This window comes from Aptenodytes forsteri, unplaced genomic scaffold (genome assembly GCF_000699145.1).
Source record: "Aptenodytes forsteri isolate BGI_AS27 unplaced genomic scaffold, ASM69914v1 Scaffold278, whole genome shotgun sequence".
In the NCBI taxonomy this organism is placed as follows: Eukaryota; Metazoa; Chordata; class Aves; order Sphenisciformes; family Spheniscidae; genus Aptenodytes; species Aptenodytes forsteri.
In genome coordinates, this window is record NW_008795907.1 from 3,189,784 (window position 1) to 3,213,505 (window position 23,722).

Consider the following 23,722-nt stretch of genomic DNA (forward strand, 5'->3'; position numbering starts at 1 on the left):
AACAGCGATCTTACTGTCAGTGAGCTTAAGTTTACTTGCACCCCTCCTAGAAAATGTTTAGGGGTCTGCAAACATAAAAGGTATTAATATTCACAGTTCTATGTTTATTGGCATTTTAAAATTCGAGAGTTCTTTCCCATTACAAAAATAAGCCCTGGAAAAACACCACCATTTAAATGCAGTAATAGGAACACGTTGATTTCTCTTACCTCCTCTAAGTAAATATTATCAAGGTCATATGGGGTTCTGACAGATTCCACCATCCAGCTCTCAGGAGTATTTAGGTTCAAAGTGAACAGTGGAGACTGGGGCATATCCAAAAACTTGGCAATTGGTCCTGGAGCAAAGTTATTATCTGCTGTGAAAGAAATCTCCGGCTCCAAAACATAGCGATAAAAGCTGGAATTTCAGAAAGAAAATGTTAGAACATGTTTCTGCCAAACTTTGCAAATATTTCACTCTTCTTGAACTTGCTGACAGCATCGGCTTTCCCAGACCTCCAATGTCTCCAAGAAGCCCGATACAAAATTTTTATTCCCTCTTGGATACAGGAGGCTTTGTCCAAAGCAACACAGGTTGTGCTGACCTTAGAACAGGTCAGAATTTTCATCCTGAAGGACCAGCCAGAATGTGCAAGACTCAACCATTAAGATTAGTAAGTTATTTAACTTATATAAATGAAAATACACCCAACTTGTAAACCAGCAGAATTACCTCACGTTATCCACAAATTCCCAGATTCTCTGTGGGAAATCGTGCTATAATATAAACGAGCTCAAAGCAGTTATTGAGACTTCCTATAGGACATTTGACCATGTTTCTGTGCTTGCACATTCCAACAGGTTTTTCTTTCTCTCTCTCTTTTTAACCCTGGCATGGTATTGCTTACCTTTTTAGTGGCATGTCAGAAAGTTTGGACTGGCAGTTCATAAACACTCTTAGGTTCATATTTATCAATTGGTTCAAAACCTAAAGTAATGAGAAAAAGACATCCCTTAAAATGCTAACTAGGAAAGCTGACCACTGTTTTTATAGACAAGACCTCAAGAAGGCTTACCTGCTCATTCACAGTCCTCCCTTCTCATTATTTGCTTTACCACACGCACCTTTTAATTGGTTTTAAGAAGAACAGTTACCTGCTCCCTCACATTGCAGGCATTCTTGTTGGGATGCAGGGACCTTCTCCCTCAAGAACAGAGTAATTGCAAACTAAACCGTTAAAATGGTGAAACTAAAAGCTATCTAGACGATACCTAAGCATGATCTTGTTAGTGTGTAGTATAGTGTATTTAGTTTTTCCACTAATAAATGTATTGTGCAACTCAGATGCACTGTTAGAAGGCCATTGGTCACCACTCGGTCAAGGAGGAAGACAAACATTCCAAAATTACAGAGCTGAGACAACTTTTTGAAATTGCCATAAAATGCATTACAACACTGTATACATACCAAAAGTAACGGAGCAAGTCTTTGAGCATCCCTGGTCACAGGATCAACAATAGCCACAACATCAAAGTATGTCTCCCCCTCTTTTGGTCTCAGTTTAACTGCACTAAACAGAAGAAAAAACAATTTTAAAGTATCAAACATATGGATAAACATAGGAAAAACACTATCCCATTCTGAAGTCAAATTACTTCCTAGATGCTATGCGCCTTCTGAAACTAGATTGAGAAAAAAAATTACATATATACATATGTGTGTGTAGAGATAGGTAGACAGAATTAATTTCTGGAATCTCACTGTGCCCTGAAAACTATTGGGGACTTCCCTATTGCTACTTGGATTATTTTTTAATTTTTTTTTTCTTGAAGTTAAATGCAACTTAAAATCATAGGAACATTAAAAGACAAGGAAAAGCATATTGCTCAGCCAATGCCAGCAATCCTATACCTGTATCGTTCTTCAAAAAAATGATATTCAATCCTTGCCTCTCCTTTTGGTTGAGCAGAAAGAAGAGCATCCACTTTCATTACCAAGTCACTTGCACTGAAAAATAAAGAGAAAAGGAAAAAAAAAAAAGGTTTACAGATGATACTCAGAAAATGCGTGTACTTATACATTTCTGCCAGTTAGCAGCAAAAAAGAAGACAGACTGAATTCTGATACACAAACTAACACTTTTACTACCTCTCTACACAAGCTCTGAAGAATTAAACATATTTAAGGGTTAATCTGCCGTTAATTTAAACAGGTTGCAGCCTTATTACTGAGGGTACCAAAGGGTTTAACCCTGTAAAAAAATACAGAACAGCTGGTATTTTAGGGGTCAACCATGCTACAGGCACTGCATTCCTGAACTGCACCAACCTTTAGACCTGTAAGCAATTCAGATCAAACCCTTGTTTCACAGCAGTCTTCCCATTTTACACTGCAGTTCTAAGAACTAGGAAGCAATCCTGTATGTGGAGCAATTTTTGTGAGAGGGGTCCTATCATTGAAAGATGATTACTTTTGACAACTTCTTCCATTTTATTATTCCCATAAATTTCCAGTCTAGTATTTTAAGAATATATTTAATCTTGAAAAAGTAAAACCTCTTGAAAGATCAGTGAAAATTGATTTGTACATCATAGCTTTGCCAAGAAGCAATACTGTAACTTAAAGGTCTGTCAGCTTTTCCTGAATTAAGTAAGTCTCACAGATTTATAGTGACAGCTGCTTAAATTGTTCATACCAAAACCACAAGCCTGGTGAAGTCTGCCAAGTTCTACAGTGTTTTCCAATGCAGCGGATAATTTCAAAAGCTTTCAAAAAACTTTGGCAGCATTGAAACCAAAAAAACACTGCTTTGTCCAAAACTAGCCTCTGTTCAAACTATGCCCTCTTCCTCCACCCTATCACCCTTATTTCTTTTTCGATTCCAAACACAGCAATGGATGCAAAAGTGTTTGGAATGCTGTTAAAACCTGTCCTCCTAGGATTCAGAATTACTCAAGATTTCTGCACAAAAGACCTCATGCTTAACTTACTTGATCAGCCTGTAACAGTCAAGCAGCATCATGGAAAAATGTAATGCTAAATATGAGAGAGACTATCTTCTTAGCTATGAGCTCCAACACACAAACACATGCCTATGGACTTCAGTTCTTCTGAACCTGAAGATGACTTTCTTTTGATTAGCTCACCTCTGTGCTTTTTGCAATAATTATCTAGAACTATGATTTTCATTTTCTTATCTCTACCTCTTTTCCTATTGTTTCTCTTTAAAAAGTTAAAAGCAGTTTACATGATTCTGTAGTACTTACAGTGAAGTATATTACTAAAATAATTTTTATATTGATAGGCCAAGCATCACTTAGCTGAACTGTAAACAGATTCAGAAAGCATACTCCAGTGTCTTATTTTCTTCCCTTCTTTCTGCTTTTAAATCAATACCGTAGTAATCCTACATGTGAGTTATGAAACCCTGATATATTGGAGGTAAATGGTTTAAAACAGCCTGTCAGTTAAGATTCAGCTGGGGGAAAAACCCACAAGAAATCTGAAGGCCTTAATATTAATGAAAAGTTAGGCTTCTCTTCCATTTAGAGGAGCAGAAAGGTAATCCGGTGCAGAAAGCATTTTCAAGAATAAATGTAATGATGTGCAGCAATTTATACCACTTCTCTGCATATAGACATCTTCTCTGTTGGTAAAGCTGTCACCAACCAGTCAACTAAACCCTTGAATGAAACTTCGTCTAGTTCAACACAGCAATGAATTTAGCCACCCCCTGTAGAATGCATCACGACCCTCATTCTTTATTTTTTCAGTCCACCTGTATCGCTCCCTGACCCCCCCAATCCAAGAAACCACTTCCTGAACTCCTCCGATAACACAGCAGGCTGTTGCTGCCCATGCTGCTGTGATCCAGGGACTGTGATCTCAGTGAGTATCAATATATTTACTGTTTCATGTTCACTTGAACAGTTCTATAGTAAATTCCTACAGACTTGGGCACTTTCCCAGTTTCTTGCTGCTTGTCAGTGAGGCTCCAGCCAACACAACTCCAACTTCCGTTACGAGGTAATGGACCAGCCATGGCAGGTTGCTACTAGATATAGATCACAAATCAAGAACAATGAACCCTGAGCACAGTACCATAGTAGGGGGGTTGCCAGTACCCTCAGAACTGCCTCCTGAATCTGGGAGATACAGTTAAAGCTCCATACCTCCAGGAGATTGTGAACTACAAAAAAAGTCACTAAAGCACTTCAAACCCAATAAAGATATTTTACATCTTTTTCCTTTCTCACTTGCCCCTCTGAACAGCTGAGCCTTGACCATCTGAACACATGCATGTTTGTTTATAGCACCTATTCAGAGTGTACTTGATAAAGCTTTTTCTCGAGGCTGCAGAAAGTCACGTTATCAAGAGTACCACCACTTTTTTGTAAGCCTCTTCACGTTTACTTACAGATCTTCTTCAAATCCCAGCTGCTGAATCTGAGATTTGATTTTCTGTCCTGATGTCTTTAGTATGATGTTCTCAAGGAGATGGAAATCATCCTGGTTGAACATCTCACCATCCTCTAACGGTCCAATAATCTACAAAGAAAGCGGAATCAGCGTTATTAGGTAAGGTTACGCTGAAGCAAAATTCAAAGATGTTTTAAATAAATACTCCAGCCCAGTCTCAGTGGGTATAAATTGTTTAGGCTGATATTAATGTCAATGGCAGCAGAGTTTAAGAGAGAATTCTAGCTATTTAGAGCCAAGAGTCCCAGACTAAGGCATAAAATAAATGCTTAAAATTTTCACTGAGTGCTTGGTTTGCAAAAATCAGACATATTAAATTACACATGCAATGCTACATCTTGAAGGGGCAATAGAATACCAGTCCAATTCCAGTAGTCGAACAAATTTCCAGCGAATCTCACTCCTCTAGCGTTCAGAAGCCTAAAAGCTACCTAGACAATTCTTGCTATTTTGCTAATGAGAGAAATAGAATACCACAACTCATCGCTTGAAATTTTTAACCCATTAAAGTATACAGTAGCCACTGGAACTTGCCTTTTTTTTTTTTTCTAACTAGCAAGCAGATGACAGAAGAAAACGGAATGCTGTATGCAGCTGGGTTTCATTATTTGCAGTGAAATACTATTGTAACATAATTTGCCTAATCTAAGCGGCTATTGTAAAAAGAGCTGGTGGAAGAGACCAAGGCACCTTGACCAGGGCCAGATACAGCAGCATTTTGCCCAATGAACTGAAGCAGCACAATCATTGAAATTTATCATCCCTTTCTGCCCCTGGACTCAAATCACTGCCAACATGAAAGCAACTCTGTTACTGAGAGATCTGAATTTGTACAAAACACCAACCACTAACTGCACACAGTACAAAGAAAAGGTCACTGCAGGTCTGAATAAACCAAACTGGAAGCAGTCCTAAAGACTGCTGAGACCTAAAGAAGGCTGAGACTCTGTGTCTGATCCCTAGACTCTGCTGCTCGAGGTCTGCTTCCTTCCCACGTGTGGTATCTCTCTTTACTGTCAGCTCATTGATCTCACCCTTCCATTGCTGATCACAGCCCTCTGCCCCTTCTTCAGCTTTAAAACGTCTCTGCAATATATAGCATGGGACAGAATAAAATCCACCTTGGGAGATTCAAAGGCTTCTTTGAAAATATTGATATCCATACCCTGAAAGAAAAGAATACTTGACGTTGAAATGGGAAGAAAAGTACACCTCTGCACACTTTTTTTAAATGCACCTTTTCTGTTTCCATTCAAGAACATCTTTATATCTTGCTAAAATTTATCCCCAGGTCCCTTTTCTTTGTGGTCTTAAGCCTAGTTCTTGCCTGTCACCTTCAAACATTATCACAACTTATGATGTGAAGGGCCACAGCCCTAGTAATTGTTGTTACTTAGACCAGTTGTTCCATTCTTCTGTTCTTAAGTGATTCTTGCCTAACTTTTTTTTAAACCTACTTTGAGAAATGTAATTGTAATTTTTTTTCCCTCAGCTTTTTAAAGAGATTATAGTTCTCCCTTAACCCCCCAAGAAAGAACTGACTCACTTAAATAGATCCCTGAATCTCCATTCCTTTTGACTTTTCAAAGTTATGTAGCTTTGATGTGTATGAGGATTTACTTTGTTTTTAGATGCACTGTTATATTTAGGTAAGTTTAGCTTTCAGAGCAAAAAACAAAACCAACACCAAAACCAAGAGTGTTACTCTCCGTTGTTACTGCATCTTTTGCATACGAACATACTACGCTAAAAAATTCATTAGAAGAACAAGTGAAGTACCCTACCTTTGTAAATACCAACAAACATGCTTACCCCAACAGCAAATTCTAAAATGTCGGCTCCTGCCTCTAATGCCTTCGCAATTTCTTCTTTTGCCATTTTGGTGATGAAGTTCTTGGCATTATTTGACGTTTGTGTCTGTAGAGCCGCCCATATGGCTTTAGCGACAAGTGTATTCTGGCTATTTGGATCTTCACTAGGATTATTAATCATGCTAATTCGAACATTATTGCTGGATTTCTGTGTTCAATGAAACATGCATAAGGAAAGTTTTAGATTTCAGGTGTGTTTTAAATGAGAAGTCGTCATCTATTACAATAAACTCTATAGCAAAAGCTTTGTATTTCTTAACCAGAAAACCAGATTCCAAATTAGGTAAATAACAGCACAAGGTTAAAAGGATGAATGAACTAATTTAACATCAAGTATTTAGTTTATGTATAGCCACCATTGTGACAGGAATCTTCTAGGTAATACTGTGCTACATAAGAGATAAAGGACCATGGCCACTGCTCAGAGGTCTGGCAAAACAGTGATTTAGGAGTAAGCTATCTATTTTTATGGTTCAGTTATCTTCCTGGAACAAATGAGACAGAGCAGAGAGCAATGCTCACGTTCATCTCCAAACTGAAACACAGACATCTTCAATTTAGAACCATGGGCTGAAAAGAACATCTTTTCTTTATTGTATTAGCGTAGTGCTAAGAGGGGATTCTGTCCTAGTACAAGAAGGTCAGCAATGTTCCAGCTCCTGCAAATAAGATGAGGCTGGAAATTAAAGACCCTGCAGGGAGAACCGATCTCCCCAGGTCATACAACAGGAAGAAGCACAACTCGTGTTTTTCAAGCCTCTACCTACTGCTTTATCAGCACTGCTAACCTGTTCAAATGAAAACATTACCTACCTGATGTTTAATGGCATCATACAACAATTGCCTTCCTGAAGGTTTATCAAAATCACCAACAATCCAAAAAGTAACAGGTCTAACAAAGGAATCATCTGCAATTAAAAAAAGAGTGGGAGAAATTTGAGGGTGAAGGGAAGGAAAGCTTCAGTTTTTCCTCATTTGGAGGAGAAATATGATGCACATGCAAAGGTTTCAAAAAAAGTAAAATTACATAAGGAAGATACAGATGAAGCTAAGCTATGAAGTCTGGCAAGACAAGAATAATAGTATTGGTATTATATTAGGTTTCATTTACCTCATTCATAAAACCCACATGGGATAGCATGCATCACTGTTTCTAAGCTGGATATTTTTTTTTTTTTTGCTACCTTTTTGATTTAGAAATTATAAAAGAACCTATAAATAACTTACAGATTCCAACTAGGGTACAGACATACCGCTTCTTCAAAGTGAAGCTGTTAGTTCACAAAATCAGTTTTGTATAGAGAAAAAAAGTGCTGAAGCAAACATGCATTTAAACAGCTTACTTCATTTCCTGCTGGTTCTAAAGCCAATGTTACAAAGGAACCAGAAAATTCCCAGAACAACAACATATGAAATACTAAAGCATGAGTTACCATAGATCTCCTTGGAAGACATTCCTGGTCAAAAAGCAGAAAGGAAAGGGGGGAAAGGAGAGAGACATTAATAATTTGATAGTAATCCCAATGTGTATCAAGAAGCTGCAGCACTGTACTGGGCATAACTGAATAACTAAAGTTCAAGTCCAACAAGCAACAAGTTTGTGATAATTTTATTAGAATAAGCTTTGACCTTTTCTTCCCCTCAAACAGATTGATGCTTTATTTTCATGCTAGAGCACTAATTATACTACATATTACCAATTTCATACCATACCATGAAGGCATCATTCTGAAGACCGTTTGCAAAAACTGCCATGCCATTACGACTTGGATGTTAACCGTTTCTGTTATCTTCTCTCTTTAAAAACTAGCGTGACAGTGCTATTTCAGTACTGTTGCTGAGCCAGCAATATGTATATCATCCCTATTATTTTAGAAAATAAATGTGCTACAGCATTACTGTAATCAGATACCAGTTATTAAATATCTTAAGTGATAGAAGGGGCAGTGACCCAAAACTGTCAAGCCGTGGGATTGAAAATTAATGCACACTTTCAAATGAGCGTGCGGAGGTGTAGGTTTAATTAATACTCAACAAAGGGAAAACAAGAAACTTGTTCAGATCTAAAGAGACTGAAAATGAACCAAGGGCAAATACAAGACAGATGGAGCAATGGGAACATTTAAGGCAATGCATGCAGGTGGCAGTGGCTGGAGATAGTACTGGGGACACTTGTGAGAGTCTAGTAAAGACGACAGACAGGAACAAGAGGAATTGGTTCAAATGACAGCAGCTTATTTATGACTCCTAACCAAAATGGATATAGGAAAGGCCTGATTAAGCACTGTATTATGTCTGTGCATGCACTTCTTACATTGAGAAGTACAGCTGAGTTTTAACACTAATGGGAGACTTTACGTATAACTAATAAAACAATACTATCATTGAAAAAGTAGTACATGCACTGGAGCAATAAAAACAGCACAGACCACGTTAGGTGTTGTCTTACATAATGGCCAATAACAATTTTCTTCTGAATCCATGTAACTTTTAGTAATTTTGAATTATGAGACAGAGAGCTAGATTGCCTTTTGTATTTTTCTAGTCAGCGTCACTGCAGAGCTTACACTGCTGCATTTCTGGTGGTCATTTGCAATATAGCAAGAGCAGGTTGGGTGGGACTTCATTATTCATTGAAGGCTGGGTTTAAATAGGGGAACATTCTTGTTCCATGTAGATGCCATGCCTTATAAAAAAGTCTTTTTTTTTTTTTTTAACACTTAGATTGCGCCATTACCCACAGGCCTGAACAAGGCTCAATGCGTGTGTTGAGTACTGTATATACACTTTGAAACACACATAAGATTAGATTTGGGTTCATAATCCACTGCAGATGTTACCTTTCTTTGTTAAGTAAGTCATGCTGTTTGCGACAGCAGCTGTCTTATCTTTGGAATCCAACGTGGTAAATCTAGCAAAGTCATCCACATAAAAGTTATCTGAGGAAGAGAAAAAGTATTAGATGCCAAAGCAAACTATTCCTTGTAAAATGAAAGAAAAATCACTACTATTACCAGAACATTAAGAACACATCCCATTTTGCTCCTCATGATACTGCTTTTTATGTCTCATTTCCACTGTTAACATATAATAAGCTGAGGAATATATTTGTGTTGTCTCATAAGTTACATTAATTAACTACATTGCATATTTGATATGCAGAAGTCAGTTGAAAGAACTGTTCAAGTCTCATTTAGTTGAAGTTAATTTATGTAAATAGTATAAATTTAAAAATCCATTGTGTTACTACTTTTCAAGCAACTCAAAAAAGGTAGTTTTTGCAATACTGTTGTTACAGCAGAGTCGCTGCATTGGAAGTTAATACATTTAGCCATGAAGAGTTCTAAAATATATGGCACAGCAAATCTTAAGTAATTCCAGAGATGACTGTCAATCTCTGCTCAAAGAAACAAGCTGTTGCTTTATACATTATATGACTGTTCTTGGCTTTTGCTAGCATTGCTAATTTCTCAACTTTATGAGTCATATTCCCCTAAAGATTTGTATAAAATCAAAACAAATTACTGTTCTGAAAAATCTGCAGACATTAATGTTGTTATTGTACATAACATCTCCCCCAGCACCAGGGCTAGAACATCACTTGGAGTGCTGTTAAGACTTTGCCACTACAGCTTTCTGTTGGGACAGCAAAAGTCTTTGACTCAGATACTTCAGGTTTAACGCAATTAAAAGCATCCCTTACTCATTCCTGTCAGATCTAGGTACTCTCTGTCAGACATTAAGATTCTTGAGTTAATTCTTGGAACAACATTAGGCTGGTTCATGATATACTCAACCACATCTTGGTCATTAGATAATTCACCCTGAAGGAAAGAAGAAAGAAGCAATATTTGTTATTTCACATGTATATTTGCCTTAGATAACTTAACAAACAAAACAAACAAAAAACTCACAACAACAACAACAAAAACAAACCAAGAAATTATGCAAGTTAAGTTGTCTTGTGTATTACATATTCAGGGACTTCTGAGTCAGTTTTTCCAAATCTTATTTCTCTCTAAAGTCACAGCTGAACTCAGCACCTACCAGGTACACGGCTCGCTGGAAGATGCTTGTGGTTTCCAGGATTTTGTGCATTGTCACAGTTTCTAGGTCATCAGGATCCAGCTGATCTTTTTGAAACGGCATTCCATTGAACAGCACAACAGGGAGAGGACCTACACCCGTTTGCTCATAGTAACCTCTCGCTGCCTAAATACAAGGAAGGAAGTAGCTTTACCACGTCAGCCCATTACCACAAGGGTTCATAATGTTTCCATCCAATATCCACACAAGTCTATTCTAATCACACTAAGATGTCCTTCCAGTTTTTATATGATACAGAGAATATTAATTTTACACAGTGCATAAGACACTTTCTGTATCTTACATGCAGAAGATGTCCTTATCTTTCAGAGTTTCAAAGCAAAAAAAGTTACTTCATAATACGTAAGTGTAAAATACTCCATTAAGTTCATACTGTAAATAAACTGATTCCAGTGAGCACTTTCTGGTAATAGCAAAAAAAGGACAACACGAAATCTGACTTTGCATATGGAAGCAAATGCAATGCAAGCATTGATAGTTGTAACGTAAGACAGGGTAGAAGTTTTTTCTTTTTAAGAACATGTTCTTAAACTTGTGAAAAAACATTTACTTGTGGGGGAGGGGGTTATTACGTCAAGACAAATTTCCCCATTTCATGTAACCACTGCAAAATGCACCATCATTATTGATACTCTGTTATGGACAGAAGCTAACCAGGTTCTACTGTGTAGAGGTTCTTATGGAGGGCTTTCAAGACCTTTTAAGGACACAAATATCACAAAGCTCAGATCACGTGAAAGAGTGCTCAGTGTTGTTTTAACTTGTGTCCTTTATATGGAGAGAACCTCTTTCTAAAGGCTTCCTTCCTTATCCGAAGGCTTTGCAATGTTTTCAGATGTGGTTGTGCTGAATGGTGTCAGGTACACCAGTTGCAGCAAGGCCCCCGGAATGGCCTCTCAAGTCTTCTGGGGGAGAACACTTTGCATGTGTTAGGAGTTTCTTGGAGGGGGGTGTTGTTGCTTTTGTTTCATTTGGGTTTGATTTGGCATCTAGTATGTAAACTGAAAAGGCCTCTCCTGTCATACAAAAATGTCTGCCTTGCTTTTATTGGTTTTGATTTCCTCAAAATGCTTTTCCTTTCACTTTCCTACATCGGAAGATAGAAAGCGTGTGTGCATACAAGCCTATTTATATAACCCTGACTGCATTCCTTACATTTACAGATGTAGGCAGTATCATCTGTGTTACAGAGCTATTGCAGACAGTATTTTCAGTCTTTCTTTTAGAATATTCAACAGAAATACATAACCATCCCCCTAAACAACCCCAAAGAAAATCTGCTTCATCTCACATATAAGTGATCCAATAGTGATTTGCTGTCCCAGTTTTCTCCATACAGAAAAGTATCAACCCTAAAAATAACTTCAAGAAATTATTTGAGGAAGATTGTTGAATGCCTTGCTATAGGAAAGGCAGTCTGAATTCATCATCATTACTTTATCTCACACACTGTTCAAATACTGATAAAGAAAACCCACACCAATCCCTCCCAGACATTGAGCCCCATGGTTTTCTTATGAACCATTCCATCACCTTGATTTTTTTTTTCCCAAGCAATTTTAAACTCTACTAAAGTCTGCATGCCAGAACGAAAGCATGACTTATGAATCACAAGAAAGTTACCTTGGTTCTAGTACTATACATATAGATTTTTATAAAAATACATATTACAATATATTTTATATATATTATGTATATTATATAAAGCTTTGTGCTGAACATAAATACTTATTAAAGTATTACTAAAAGTCACCCAATGTGATAACAAAATAGCTACCTGGTTAGTAAGAGAATTGGATCAAGAAATTCCGAGTAACTATATTTTCAAAACGGTGTTGAAACAAAAAAAGTGAAAAAAAGCTCTGTTTCATGAATTCTTACCTTTCTGTTTTGATCATAGGCAGAATCAATTCCCAGAATGCTGTTGACTTCCACATAAGGATACTGTTTCTCAAGAACACTAACCACATGCTCCACTTTCAGCTGATCTCCTGTTTTTACTTTGTTATATATCTGAAAGGGGGATACAAATATAAGTTTACAGCTGCAACTGTAAAACTTCTGTCCTTACCAAAGGTAAGTTGACCTGTCACCTGTATTCCAGTAATTATAAGGCATTAACAGCCAGATTGCAAAACATATTTTCATATTTATTAGCTGCAATAACAGCTCTTGTAGCTTTTATAATTATCTTGGTTTAGCTTGTAGTCATTCCAGTGAGATTGGAAGGAGGTAAATACCATCTATTTCTTTAAATAACAACAACTTGCATCTTTAATTAGAAAAGGTGTTTGAGGGGGAAAAGTAGTGCTTAGGGCAAAAAAGGCTCAAGTAAAGCATATCCAAAGAGCTGCTTTTCCCTTCAGAACTCAAGACACGTTTATAAATAATACAACAGACCTCACATGTAAAGTAGGTAACTGTTTCCCTCCTGAAGGCACAAGATTTTATTTCGACTTACAAATACATACCAAAAAAAAAAAAAGAGAATAAAAGTCACCAGCAGTTTAACATTACAGTATGCCCCCGCTTGTAGCTTTGTACAGCAGTGTCAAACCACAAGTGAAAATGCATTTACTAGCACCTATGTTATCCTTTGATGTGGCAAAAGTATGCAGCAGGAACTGTTCAAAACAAATTATAATATTGAAGGGATACGGCAGTTTAGAAGTCATTGGCAGAATGAGCAGAGGCAGTATCAGAAAAAAGTGCAAAAGTGTTAAGTGTCACATTTAAATCTAGTCTCATTTGTTAAAGTTCAGTCAGAAGCACTTTACAAAGAAACATGTATTGTGTGGTACTAGTATTTGGAGATACTCTGAATACTCACTGAGTCAAAGAAAAATTTATTCCATTATCTATATATTAGCACATTAACATAATCTTACATACATAGTATCAGAAAAACGTGCAAAAGTGTTAAGTGTCACATTTAAATCTAGTCTCATTTGTTAAAGTTCAGTCAGAAGCACTTTACAAAGAAACATGTATTGTGTGGTACTAGTATTTGGAGATACTCTGAATACTCACTGAGTCAAAGAAAAATTTATTCCATTATCTATATATTAGCACATTAACATAATCTTACATACATGAAAAATATTAAAACATTGATTTCCCTTTTAAATGAATACTTACAGACATGACAGTCTGGAAGGCATAATTATTGTCCATTTCTTGTGCCACATAATTGTATGCCCTAAGGAGGGCAACACCAGGATCCTGAAGTCCATCGACATCCTCTGAGTCGTTAACCACAAAGACTAGTCCTATCCTGCAACCAAACAAATCCCCAGATCATGAATCTATTATACTAATAAATAATCAACTCTTCATATAACTGTCAGGTATGATCATCATCTTAGACAAAGGCTTTTTCCGGAATAGACTGATAAGATTTTGAGCAGAGCAGCCAGGAATCAAACTTAGCACATATAATCTCTAATGGTGAGTCCATCAGAATCTTGCTTTTCATCTCTCTCTCATCCAAAGTACTTGCTTTTAAGTTTCTTTTGGACTGTTAAAGAAACTGAACTCTGTTTTGCTGCTAGCAAAAGTTATATTAAAAAAATTTTAAATAAGAAACAGTATTTAGTATATGCCCTTCCCAACCACCAATACAAGATACCTAACATTTCTACAGTGCCCTAGCAATGAGAATTTTACAATTGCAAAAGTCACAAAAATAAAACTGATGTAAAAAAATTCCCGTTAAAACGTAGTGATTACCTCAGTGGGATGTGGTTACTGAAGAACATCTCTGCCACATTCAGTAATTCTGCTGTGGTCTCGTGAATAGGATCTACTATCAGCACCTGCATATAAATTACAAGTGAAAAGTTTCTATTCCCTTAAGAAGATTAAATACGGGTTTTTGATGAGAGATAGCTTCATTCACCTTTCAGTGCAGAATTATCGTTAGTCCTATTTTGTACACTGCCAGGGATATGAGGCCCACTAAATAATAGTTTCTTCTAAAGTCTAAGTCCATTGTCTAAAATACCCTGTCTCAACCACTCCTTTAACCAGAAGAGACCAGACTCGTTACGTACTTTACCTCAGTATCCCCTAGCATCTAGGCTTCTGCCTCTGCGTATGCACAAATCCACCCATTAAGATGTGCATGGGAGACAGGCATTTGTCAGAGCTGAGGAACACAGCGTTGCTCTGCTCAACCCCCTGGAAAGCCGATGCTGCTAAGACATTCTCAGAGCAAGCCCAAACCCAGACAGAACTGGGCCATCCAGAATGAATTTAGGGCCCTTTATTCATGCCAAGTGTTGCCTTTTCATTTAATAATTTCAATGTTAAAAGTACTGAACTCCAGAGAAAAAGATAACACATTAATGCTCCCACACCTTGAGGTGGTTGAAGTCCTTATTTGCCACTAATCAGAGGAGTCCTTTTTCCTATGGGGCCACTCTGCCACATGCAAGAGTTACAGTACAGAATTTACAAACTCATGAGATCTAACTTTAAGTAGTTTACCTAGAGACTAAAAGGACACCCAGGACTAAGCTGAGGACCGATGATCATCTTTTGAAGTCTTGGTGCAAGAATGCTTTCTAACTGAAACAACTGAAGTTGGTTTGGATTTCATTATTTGAGGGATTTCATTAACCAACTTCATTTATTATCACAAAGTTGAAATGCACCAAATTCTCACTTGTCAGGTGATAGTTTTTTCCACTGATGAAGCAATTTGTGGCATCTAATAGATGCCAGAGAATCATGCTCAGTAATCTCTGAATCTCGGCCATAACTTACTAGTACAGGTAGAACAAAACCTTTTAAAAAAGCATCCTATCGCAAGATATTTAAGTGACAGGGAATCCAGCATATATGTAGGTAAGTTGCAAAAGCTAATGTCCCTGCTGTTGAAAAAAAATGCACATTTCATTTCTAGTCAGATTACTACTTACAAAATTATGAAAGTTTTTTCTAATTTGTCTGATCACGCCTGGAAACGTGGGACGCAGCAGTTCTTGCACGTTGGAAGGCCAGGAATTATACCGACTGTCAACTTCAAGATTGTTGATCCACTAAGAAAAAAAAAAATAAAGGCACTTAAATGATTGACAGTCCTCCTGCTCGAGTCTGAGACTGCAAAATATTTTGAAATCAGACTCTATATTGAGAACTGTACGAATAAAAAGTTAAGCTTTTTAAGAAGAGCTAATTATATTTATAACCTTGTCTTTTTTTCTTCACTGCAGTTTCAGAGCTGATTGTGAGATAAGAACAAAAGTTCCCCTGACAGCTTAAGAATGCACTGCCCAATGGCAAATAAGGTATTTCTTTCATAAAACCATACGCACTGAAATAGCAGGGCTTCTAATGTCCACAGCATAGTCGGAATCTGATGGCTGAATGTTCAACTTCAGAACATTGTGCAAGGAAAGACCCTCAATTCCTAAGCTGTGCAGGCCTTCCATAACGTGGGCTTCATTGCGTAGCACATCAATCAAGCTGGAAGGAAAAGAAAAAGTGTTGTTGAATTTTAAAGACACAGCAAATAACTTGCCTTATCCTAAGGGTTAACAGATGAAAGTATAAACAAGTCTGCCATGTCTGTGCATTACTTCTTATTTATCACCTATTTCTAACTGTCCTAAGAAACTTGAGATAACTTAAACCTATTCAATTGTATTATATTTCTAGCAAAAACTACATTAAATCAAAATAACTAAAGCATGATATACATATGTAATTTCAATTCTGTGTTACTGAAACAAATCTTGACAAAGATATAGGGTGGTTTTCAGATGAAAACTTTACAGTGGTTTATCCTTTGAGAATTAGTCTACTATCTTCAGAGTAAAATCTGTATGTTGACAGTCTTGGAGACCAAAATCTTGCTAGTCACAGCACAGATCAAAAGAACAGTAGAAAGGTGACTTCCCATTCCAATATTCAAGGGTCTTCCAGTTTTCACATCAGCTTTTTTGTTAGAAATGCACTTACGTAACAGAAGGAACCATGATTTGCTTTTTCCAGTACTTAACAATTAAACCTAGTCTAGATACAGGCTTTGTGCAGAAGGTTCAAAACTGTCTAAATTACTTCATTATCTATGCACAAGCAGGATGCAAGCTCCTAAACAGGATACAATTATTCTGAAAAAGAAAACATTCCTACCTAAATATGTCCTGAGTGTCTAAATCAATAAGTAGTCCGTTGATGAACAGGGCAGAATCTCCTGGTTGTAATCCTAATGTTCCTTTGAAATACTGAAAGAAAGTAGAAGGCCATTAGAAGAATGCCCTGCACAGAAAAAAAATTATTGAGTTTAATGTGTCAAAGTTGTAAATTTCATCTCCCTTATTGCATTACATTACTTGTCAACTACAGTCTTTGCTGACTTTGTGCGCACATCCATACCAGAGGAAAAAAACAACTGAAGCTATTTAGTGCATAGATGCATAAATGGGACTTCCATTTGTTTCTACATGATTCGGTAGTGCATTGGAAAGTCCCTGAGTAGACTTTTTAAATATACTCAGATTAAATAATTAGAAATGCTTGAGAGAAGTAATTTAATTTTTTTTTAGCTGACAGCCCACGAAGTACATGGACAAATAGCATCCAGTTACCTGTCTTAGCTCTTAACACGCAGTTTTGGGCAGAACAGACTTAAACTGCTGGATATTGCATGGCGCTCGCTAGTGGAACTAACTACTGTGTTTAAGGTACCAGTTAAGTCCTGACCTAGTGGATATGTCATCAATGAAAAGTAGATGAGCTGCCACCGTAGTCTGATCTCCCCAAAATCAGGCAGCACACAAAGGGAAAAAGTCTTATCGATATTTTGGAATTTCTTCCGAGTACCTCTAAGCAGTACCCCATTTGAATGGATATTTGCCCCTGAAAGGAGGCACCATCACAGAGAACAATTTTGAATCAGGAGAGGTGAATAAAACACAGTACTCCTGAAGCAAATTTCCCAACTCTAGCATGAAAAATTCTGTTTAAAAACTTAAGAGGTATTGGAAGAAAGCAACATCATTTTTGTCTTGCAGTACCAGTTACAAAATTCTATTAAGAGGCATGATGAACACGGAAGGAGAAACATAGTATTTGGATATTTAAAAACACTAATATCATGAAGAATGTAAGCAAAGCAAACAGAGAAATAGCAAAGTACCATGTGAAGTACCAAGAACAGGAAAGCAGCGTCTAATCAGGAAGGATTTATATCTTTTATTAAATAAAAAAGCTCCCAGAGAAGAGCTGAGTACATGCAGTGTTAAATTGTATCTTTCTGTGGATAATTATGGAATAAACTATAACTTACTAATAGCAGTGAACTTCACTATCAAATAATATCCACACAAACTGTGTCATGCAAAGAACAGCTTTAAAGGGCAGGGTTAGATCTAGCCAGATCTGGATCTAGTAGCCTAGACATACTTTGAATAAAAATGAATCCACAAAATCATGGGTTTACCTGTGGACCAGTCTGATCTAACACATAACAGAAAAGCCACCAGGTAGCTTTAGCTTGCACTTACATTCTATACTTTGTCCCTTCCAGAACCACACCGGACGACAGTGTCAAACCGCATCCCTTCTTTTCTGATTTTATCGCTATTGAACAACAAGGGATTTCTCTTTCAGAACAGGAGTCTCATGGGACTTGTAAGTAGATTTCAGGTAACTTTGCATTTACTACTAGACTAGCCAAATATCATTGATTAGATTTTAAACAGACATAAGTGTGTACTTAACATACTTTGTATTCTTCCTATTAATACCAAGCGAGACTGAAATGTATGAACAGATCGGTGTAGGTCATATAACAAAAGCTGTTGTTTGGCTTTGTTTTTATTACCATCTTACAGTTCTATTTCACACTGTATCCAGACTGCACTACCAGGTGTATTTGAATTGTACAAAATTCCCAAGTGGCTATTGTTTTTTTCAGTGCTTTGCTAATGCCAAGTACACAATAGAGCTGTTGAAACATTTTTCTGCAAACACCAGAGCCTACTCAATGACCTCCAGAGGTCCCTCGTACCCTGGGGTTTTTTTATGATTCTGTTTCAAAGCACATGTAGACTTACTTGGACAGCTGTTAAATTTTATTCCTTTGCTAGTTTCACTCTCAAAGCACCAACATTGGACCCATTTCCTCCATATAGTATGAATCATTCTAAGCCATAGTAAAAGGTTTTGAGTTTATTCTCTGACTTCCTTGTAAATACTGATGAATTCAGATATCTAAGCACCATCTCAAATTGGGTAATGAGAACTAAATTTCTTCTGCATCCTTAAAACCGTAAGAAGATACTTAATATATTTGCTTTTCAAGCAATAGCTTTCTAACAAGCTACGTTCCATCCAGCTCAGACATTTTAAAATAATCTAAAAGATATAACGACATTTTGACTCTAATTACTTCCACTAAAAAACACTCACACTTTTAATATCTAGTTGCTTTTGAGAAGTTCAGAATACAATCAAAACCTAAAATCAGTAACTTGAAGTCAGTCTCTTTTTAACTATTACCCAGGACGAGTAGTGCTATGACATTCAAAGTTTACACATCTGCTATACCACTCAAATAAGAACTAGGTCAAAGACTGAAAGGCGGCCACCCCCCAGGCACAGTTCTAACAAGAAACATACTAACCATTTCTATACAACTTTAGCTGGCAAGTCATCACTACAAATATGTAACTCAGAAACTAAGTAAAGACTGATGTGACACAGACATCAAAATTTCTACTGCTTCATTTTTGACACAGTCCTGTCCTGTAGATCAGATTAAGACAGTCTGCATGGAAATCCTAAGAACACCAATGCTGTATGTTTTCTGTAAATAAACTTTTTCCCCCAGGGTTAACAACATAATACTTTAATTGTATTTAAAGTTAATTTTATAAAGATAAATAAATACAGTTACCAGATTCTGAGTTCAGATACTGAACAGGTCACTTTCATATACATTAACAAGTGCTTGCCAAATAACTATGAGAACACTTGAGTACTGTGAATAACCATTGTAGGGGCAGCTCTGTGAACAAACCCCCATATCATCATTCCCCAACACAGTGATCTCACTCAAAGAATTTATGACCAATATTTTCATATTTAAGCAAACAAGCTAAATTATGTTCCTAATCCATGTTTGAAAATCTACCACTTCTTTACTTCCCAGATGCATACTATAACAAAGTTACGCCTGAAAATACCGGGTTACTATTTTGAGCAAAATGTAAACTTTTAAATAGAATCATTATTTTCAGAGCTTGAATTTATATTAAAACATAAGTGCAAAAGCACTATGTTACTTTCTGGAAGCATTACCTTTTGGTTCTCTTCAATTTCTGCTCTGAGTTCCGAAGAAACAACTGTTTTTGTTATGGCTCTACAGAAATAAAAAAATCATGCTGTGAATCATCTTTCTGTTTATCTAATGCATAGATCAGATATCTACATATCCTCCTTTTTGTACTTTATCTATAAATACATTTAGTCTCCTAGTATAAAGAGCTGCAATCAGAAGCATTTGCACTTCGTGGTACCATTAAACAGTAGGATGCACTATTTTTTCTTATACTATATAATTCAACAGAACATAAAAATGTTAACCACATGCCAACTCTCAGTGTCTAATTTCACATTAACCATAATAAAAGTGGGCAGCTGCCAGAAAGGTAGAGGTGGAGGCTGGCAGCAGAAAATAGGGAGATTTCACTCCTCATTGTGGGTTCCCATTCCTTTCCTTACACTGGATCTAGTGATTGCGTCATCACAGAATGGGCGAGTACAGCTCACAGATCTGACTAAAAACACAAGAGTGCAATGCCTACCTTAAGAAGCTATAAATAGCACAATTTTTACATCAGTTAGTGGGAAATAAGACCAGAATTCAGTTTCTTTTTACTCTTGGGTATATCTCCACCTACTCAAAAAGGAGGAGCTCCTATAGTATCATCTTCACAACCGAGGTCATGGAATTTATCAAAAGAAATACATTTCTAGACTGGTTGGGCAGGCCAGATTGTGACTGAATTTCTTGAAATTAATTTGAATATGCTCAAGACAGTCATTGACAAAGTGCAAAAAAACAGTGGAATTGCGCATCAGTCTCTGACATGAGATTGACTGGGCTGTTTGGCAAAGTGAATCCCAGAAGAGTGGGATCCAGTGAATAGATAAACCTTAAAGCCACCAAACAGAAAGCCTATCCAATAAATTCTTGAGGACTTGATGCAAAAGGTTCAGAAGCATCTCACAACAAAATAGCACAGATAATCTGTCAAATTTTCCACCAGTCCACATCAACTGCCATCCAAGAAAAACACTGTAAGATCCTCTTTGTAACCATAGGCTGAAGAACATAGGCTTCTCTGCATAAACATTCCCCAGTGTTTGCTTCCAGCTAAATGGAAACTCGGACATTAACCCAACCAATGCTGCCTGTCTCAGGTTCTGCTCAGAAATAAGATAGTAAGAAAACTTCCTAGAACTCCTAATTAAAGTTACCTGGCCTTTGTAGGAAAGTTCTGACTGAGATCTTTCATGACCATCAAAGCATCCACAGGGGGAGCAGTCAAAATGCGAGCAGCAGTCTGAAAACTTAAATCTAGACGTGAAAAAATAGAAGTCAAGAACTCTAAACTGAAAACAAGCCAATGCAGAGTCATCTTAACTTTAGCTTTCAACATTTTTGCTTATTTGTTACCTATGAAAATTCATTTTCTATCTGCGCCTTTAGATACTTTTTTTTTAAATTTCCTTCCTTGTGTTCAACTTCTATTTGTTACCTTGAAGCAAGTAACCTTTTCAAAATGAACCAAAGTATCCTGTCTACAGATCGTTTCAATGAGTCCAGACCATCACCTTTTTTTTTTGGCTGAGATGGGAGGATCTGCCCTTCAGAAGGGGTCTGGGTACTTGTTTCACAAGCTAGAAATATAAACAGCCATCTGTTGGACATAGGTAGATTCTCTGTGGCTACAACATATGTTCAGCATTTTGAATTACTCTTTTTTTCAGAGTATGAAAAGCCTTTCCACAGGCCTCTACAGATGGTTTCCAGGGAAACAGGCCAGAGTTGCATGCAGATGCTTTTGAAATACAGTTTTCCTTTGGTCTTGAGAAATCTCAGCTTTCCACACCAAGAATGTGACCATGGAAAGAAACTTGCAAGTGGCTTACTGTACTTCACAATATAGAAAGCAAACCTCATTTCAGAAGTCCTGTGAAACAATCTTTCTAAAAGCTGTTTCAACAGGACTCTACAAAGGCGCTTTAGAAAAATCCAGTATTTTCCAATGCAGGAATTTACAAACTCTCTCAACTGTACGCAGCCACTAGCAACCTCATTGGCATAGAACACAAGAAGATATGTCTACATTAAGTTTTTGCAGTACAATACTGAAAGTCTTCCTACAGATTACCTTGTAACTGCCATACTTTCAAAGGTGCCATTTCATTGGTACTTTCCACGAGGTGTTTTCTAAGCTCTTTCAGCTCTTCTGTCAAGTCAGGATACAACTGCCTATAAAAGGGTATGAGGGTAAAACAACTTCTGTGGTTTCCTATAAGCAAGTCTGCTGCTAATTCAAAGAAACTAACATAAGAAAAAGTATGCTGCTAACACATATGGATAACTCAGACATTTAAAAAATAATAACAAAGCAAAAGATCAGCATCTCTACATCAAGTTTTTTGGTACGACAAAGACCAACAACTTAAAACTGAGTTTTACCTTAGTTTTCCAAATAGAAATCCTTGCACTTCATCAATAGGGTCATTTTCATCTATTACTGTAGCATTCACATCTGTGCCTATAAACACACAAAGAACACTATTACCAAGCTATTCAGAAACAGTTCTCACACTCATTTTCATTAGTTTAATAAAACTACACTGCAGTAACCAAAAAGAAGAGAGAAAGGGCAAGTTTCAGGTTTACTTTTAAACCTGTATCCAAGAGATGTTACCTTTATAAATGAACACAGTAACAGCTGAAATAAAACCAAGTTGGATTATTGAGAAGGAAAAGCTTATCTATCAAGCTATTCAGAAACAGTTCTCACACTCATTTTCATTAGTTTAATAAAACTACACTGCAGTAACCAAAAAGAAGAGAGAAAGGGCAAGTTTCAGGTTTACTTTTAAACCTGTATCCAAGAGATGTTACCTTTATAAATGAACACAGTAACAGCTGAAATAAAACCAAGTTGGATTATTGAGAAGGAAAAGCTTAAGATGAGTGGAAATCTCAGAGACCTAGGCATTGCAGAGGAATTCACTAGGACCTAGGAGCTTTCAGGACATGCCAGCTTTGTGGAGTAAGTGCTAAACTTCAGTTGTGAACACAACCCTGATTTTAGCCCCAAAATACATGATAAAAAATAGTATCCGAGCAAAGTCCAATTCTGGGCTTAAACGTCAAAAAGAAATCTGTGCAAAAGACTCACACAAGTCACTAACTAGCTGGACACAAGCCAGCTCCAATCTAGATGTTTTATGCTAAAGTCTAACTAAAGGTCCTGACCTTTTAGATGAGTATTTGCTTCTGGACAAGCCAAAACAGCACAGGCATGAATAAAAGACTGCCTAGACTTCCCAGAATCAGACAGGAACCGGATGAGAACCACATACCTCTAATGTGCAGCTTACTATCTATGAGCTATTTGCAGCTCATAGCAATGCAAGTACAGTTTGTCCATTTTGTAAAACATTTTAGATTACTGCATAAATACTGGTATAAAACTTCACACGTTTACAAATAACAAATCTTCCCCAGAATGACTTTTTCCCCCCCCCGCCTAAAGAGACAAAAGCCTCCAATGTCCTATTCTACAAACAATATCAGGGCTTTTGCATGACTTTTTGATGACAAATTAATGGAAATTCTCACACAGTAATATAAATCATAAGTTGGATCACCTCCTCTAGTATGTTAGTTTCTCATAAAATTAAATACTTCTACAAATAAAGACCAAAGGTTTTATGTGTCTATACTCTAGATGGTGGCAAAATATTCTGAGTCAGAGTTTAGATCTGTTTCTAGAAGCTGATAAAACTGCAAAATCCTGAAGAACCCAATTCAAAATCTGAGTTCTGTTCTCCACAACTGTTATCTCAAACTACAAAAAAAAAAAAAAAAAATTTCTTAAGTCCAAGATAAAAGCAGGAAATTCTGGGGTTTTATATGTGTGTGTGAACATCTAAATAAAAAGTATACACACACACAGATTACCCTACCAAAATAGTTTTGGCAGGTGCATGAGAGTTTGCAAAACAGAGATCAGTGCTCTAAAGAA

At 36.9% G+C, this 23,722-nt stretch overlaps 1 protein-coding gene across 1 annotated transcript in view; it reads right to left on the reverse strand.

Moving 5' to 3' along the window:
• UGGT1 (UDP-glucose glycoprotein glucosyltransferase 1) overlaps positions 1 to 23,722 on the reverse strand; it is a 44,974-nt gene that overhangs the window by 13,627 nt on the left and 7,625 nt on the right. The window contains exons 8-29 of the mRNA XM_009284285.2: positions 22,159 to 22,237; positions 21,848 to 21,948; positions 20,931 to 21,030; positions 19,749 to 19,809; positions 16,578 to 16,669; positions 15,758 to 15,908; positions 15,362 to 15,481; positions 14,169 to 14,254; positions 13,578 to 13,713; positions 12,321 to 12,452; positions 10,380 to 10,544; positions 10,036 to 10,156; positions 9,173 to 9,271; positions 7,766 to 7,789; positions 7,146 to 7,240; positions 6,274 to 6,480; positions 5,496 to 5,627; positions 4,400 to 4,530; positions 1,894 to 1,989; positions 1,450 to 1,552; positions 890 to 969; positions 210 to 399 (exon numbers count right to left, since the gene is read on the reverse strand). Coding sequence (XP_009282560.1) covers positions 210 to 399; positions 890 to 969; positions 1,450 to 1,552; positions 1,894 to 1,989; positions 4,400 to 4,530; positions 5,496 to 5,627; positions 6,274 to 6,480; positions 7,146 to 7,240; positions 7,766 to 7,789; positions 9,173 to 9,271; positions 10,036 to 10,156; positions 10,380 to 10,544; positions 12,321 to 12,452; positions 13,578 to 13,713; positions 14,169 to 14,254; positions 15,362 to 15,481; positions 15,758 to 15,908; positions 16,578 to 16,669; positions 19,749 to 19,809; positions 20,931 to 21,030; positions 21,848 to 21,948; positions 22,159 to 22,237 — 2,501 coding nt within the window. The remainder of the gene's footprint in view (positions 1 to 209; positions 400 to 889; positions 970 to 1,449; positions 1,553 to 1,893; positions 1,990 to 4,399; positions 4,531 to 5,495; positions 5,628 to 6,273; positions 6,481 to 7,145; positions 7,241 to 7,765; positions 7,790 to 9,172; positions 9,272 to 10,035; positions 10,157 to 10,379; positions 10,545 to 12,320; positions 12,453 to 13,577; positions 13,714 to 14,168; positions 14,255 to 15,361; positions 15,482 to 15,757; positions 15,909 to 16,577; positions 16,670 to 19,748; positions 19,810 to 20,930; positions 21,031 to 21,847; positions 21,949 to 22,158; positions 22,238 to 23,722) is intronic.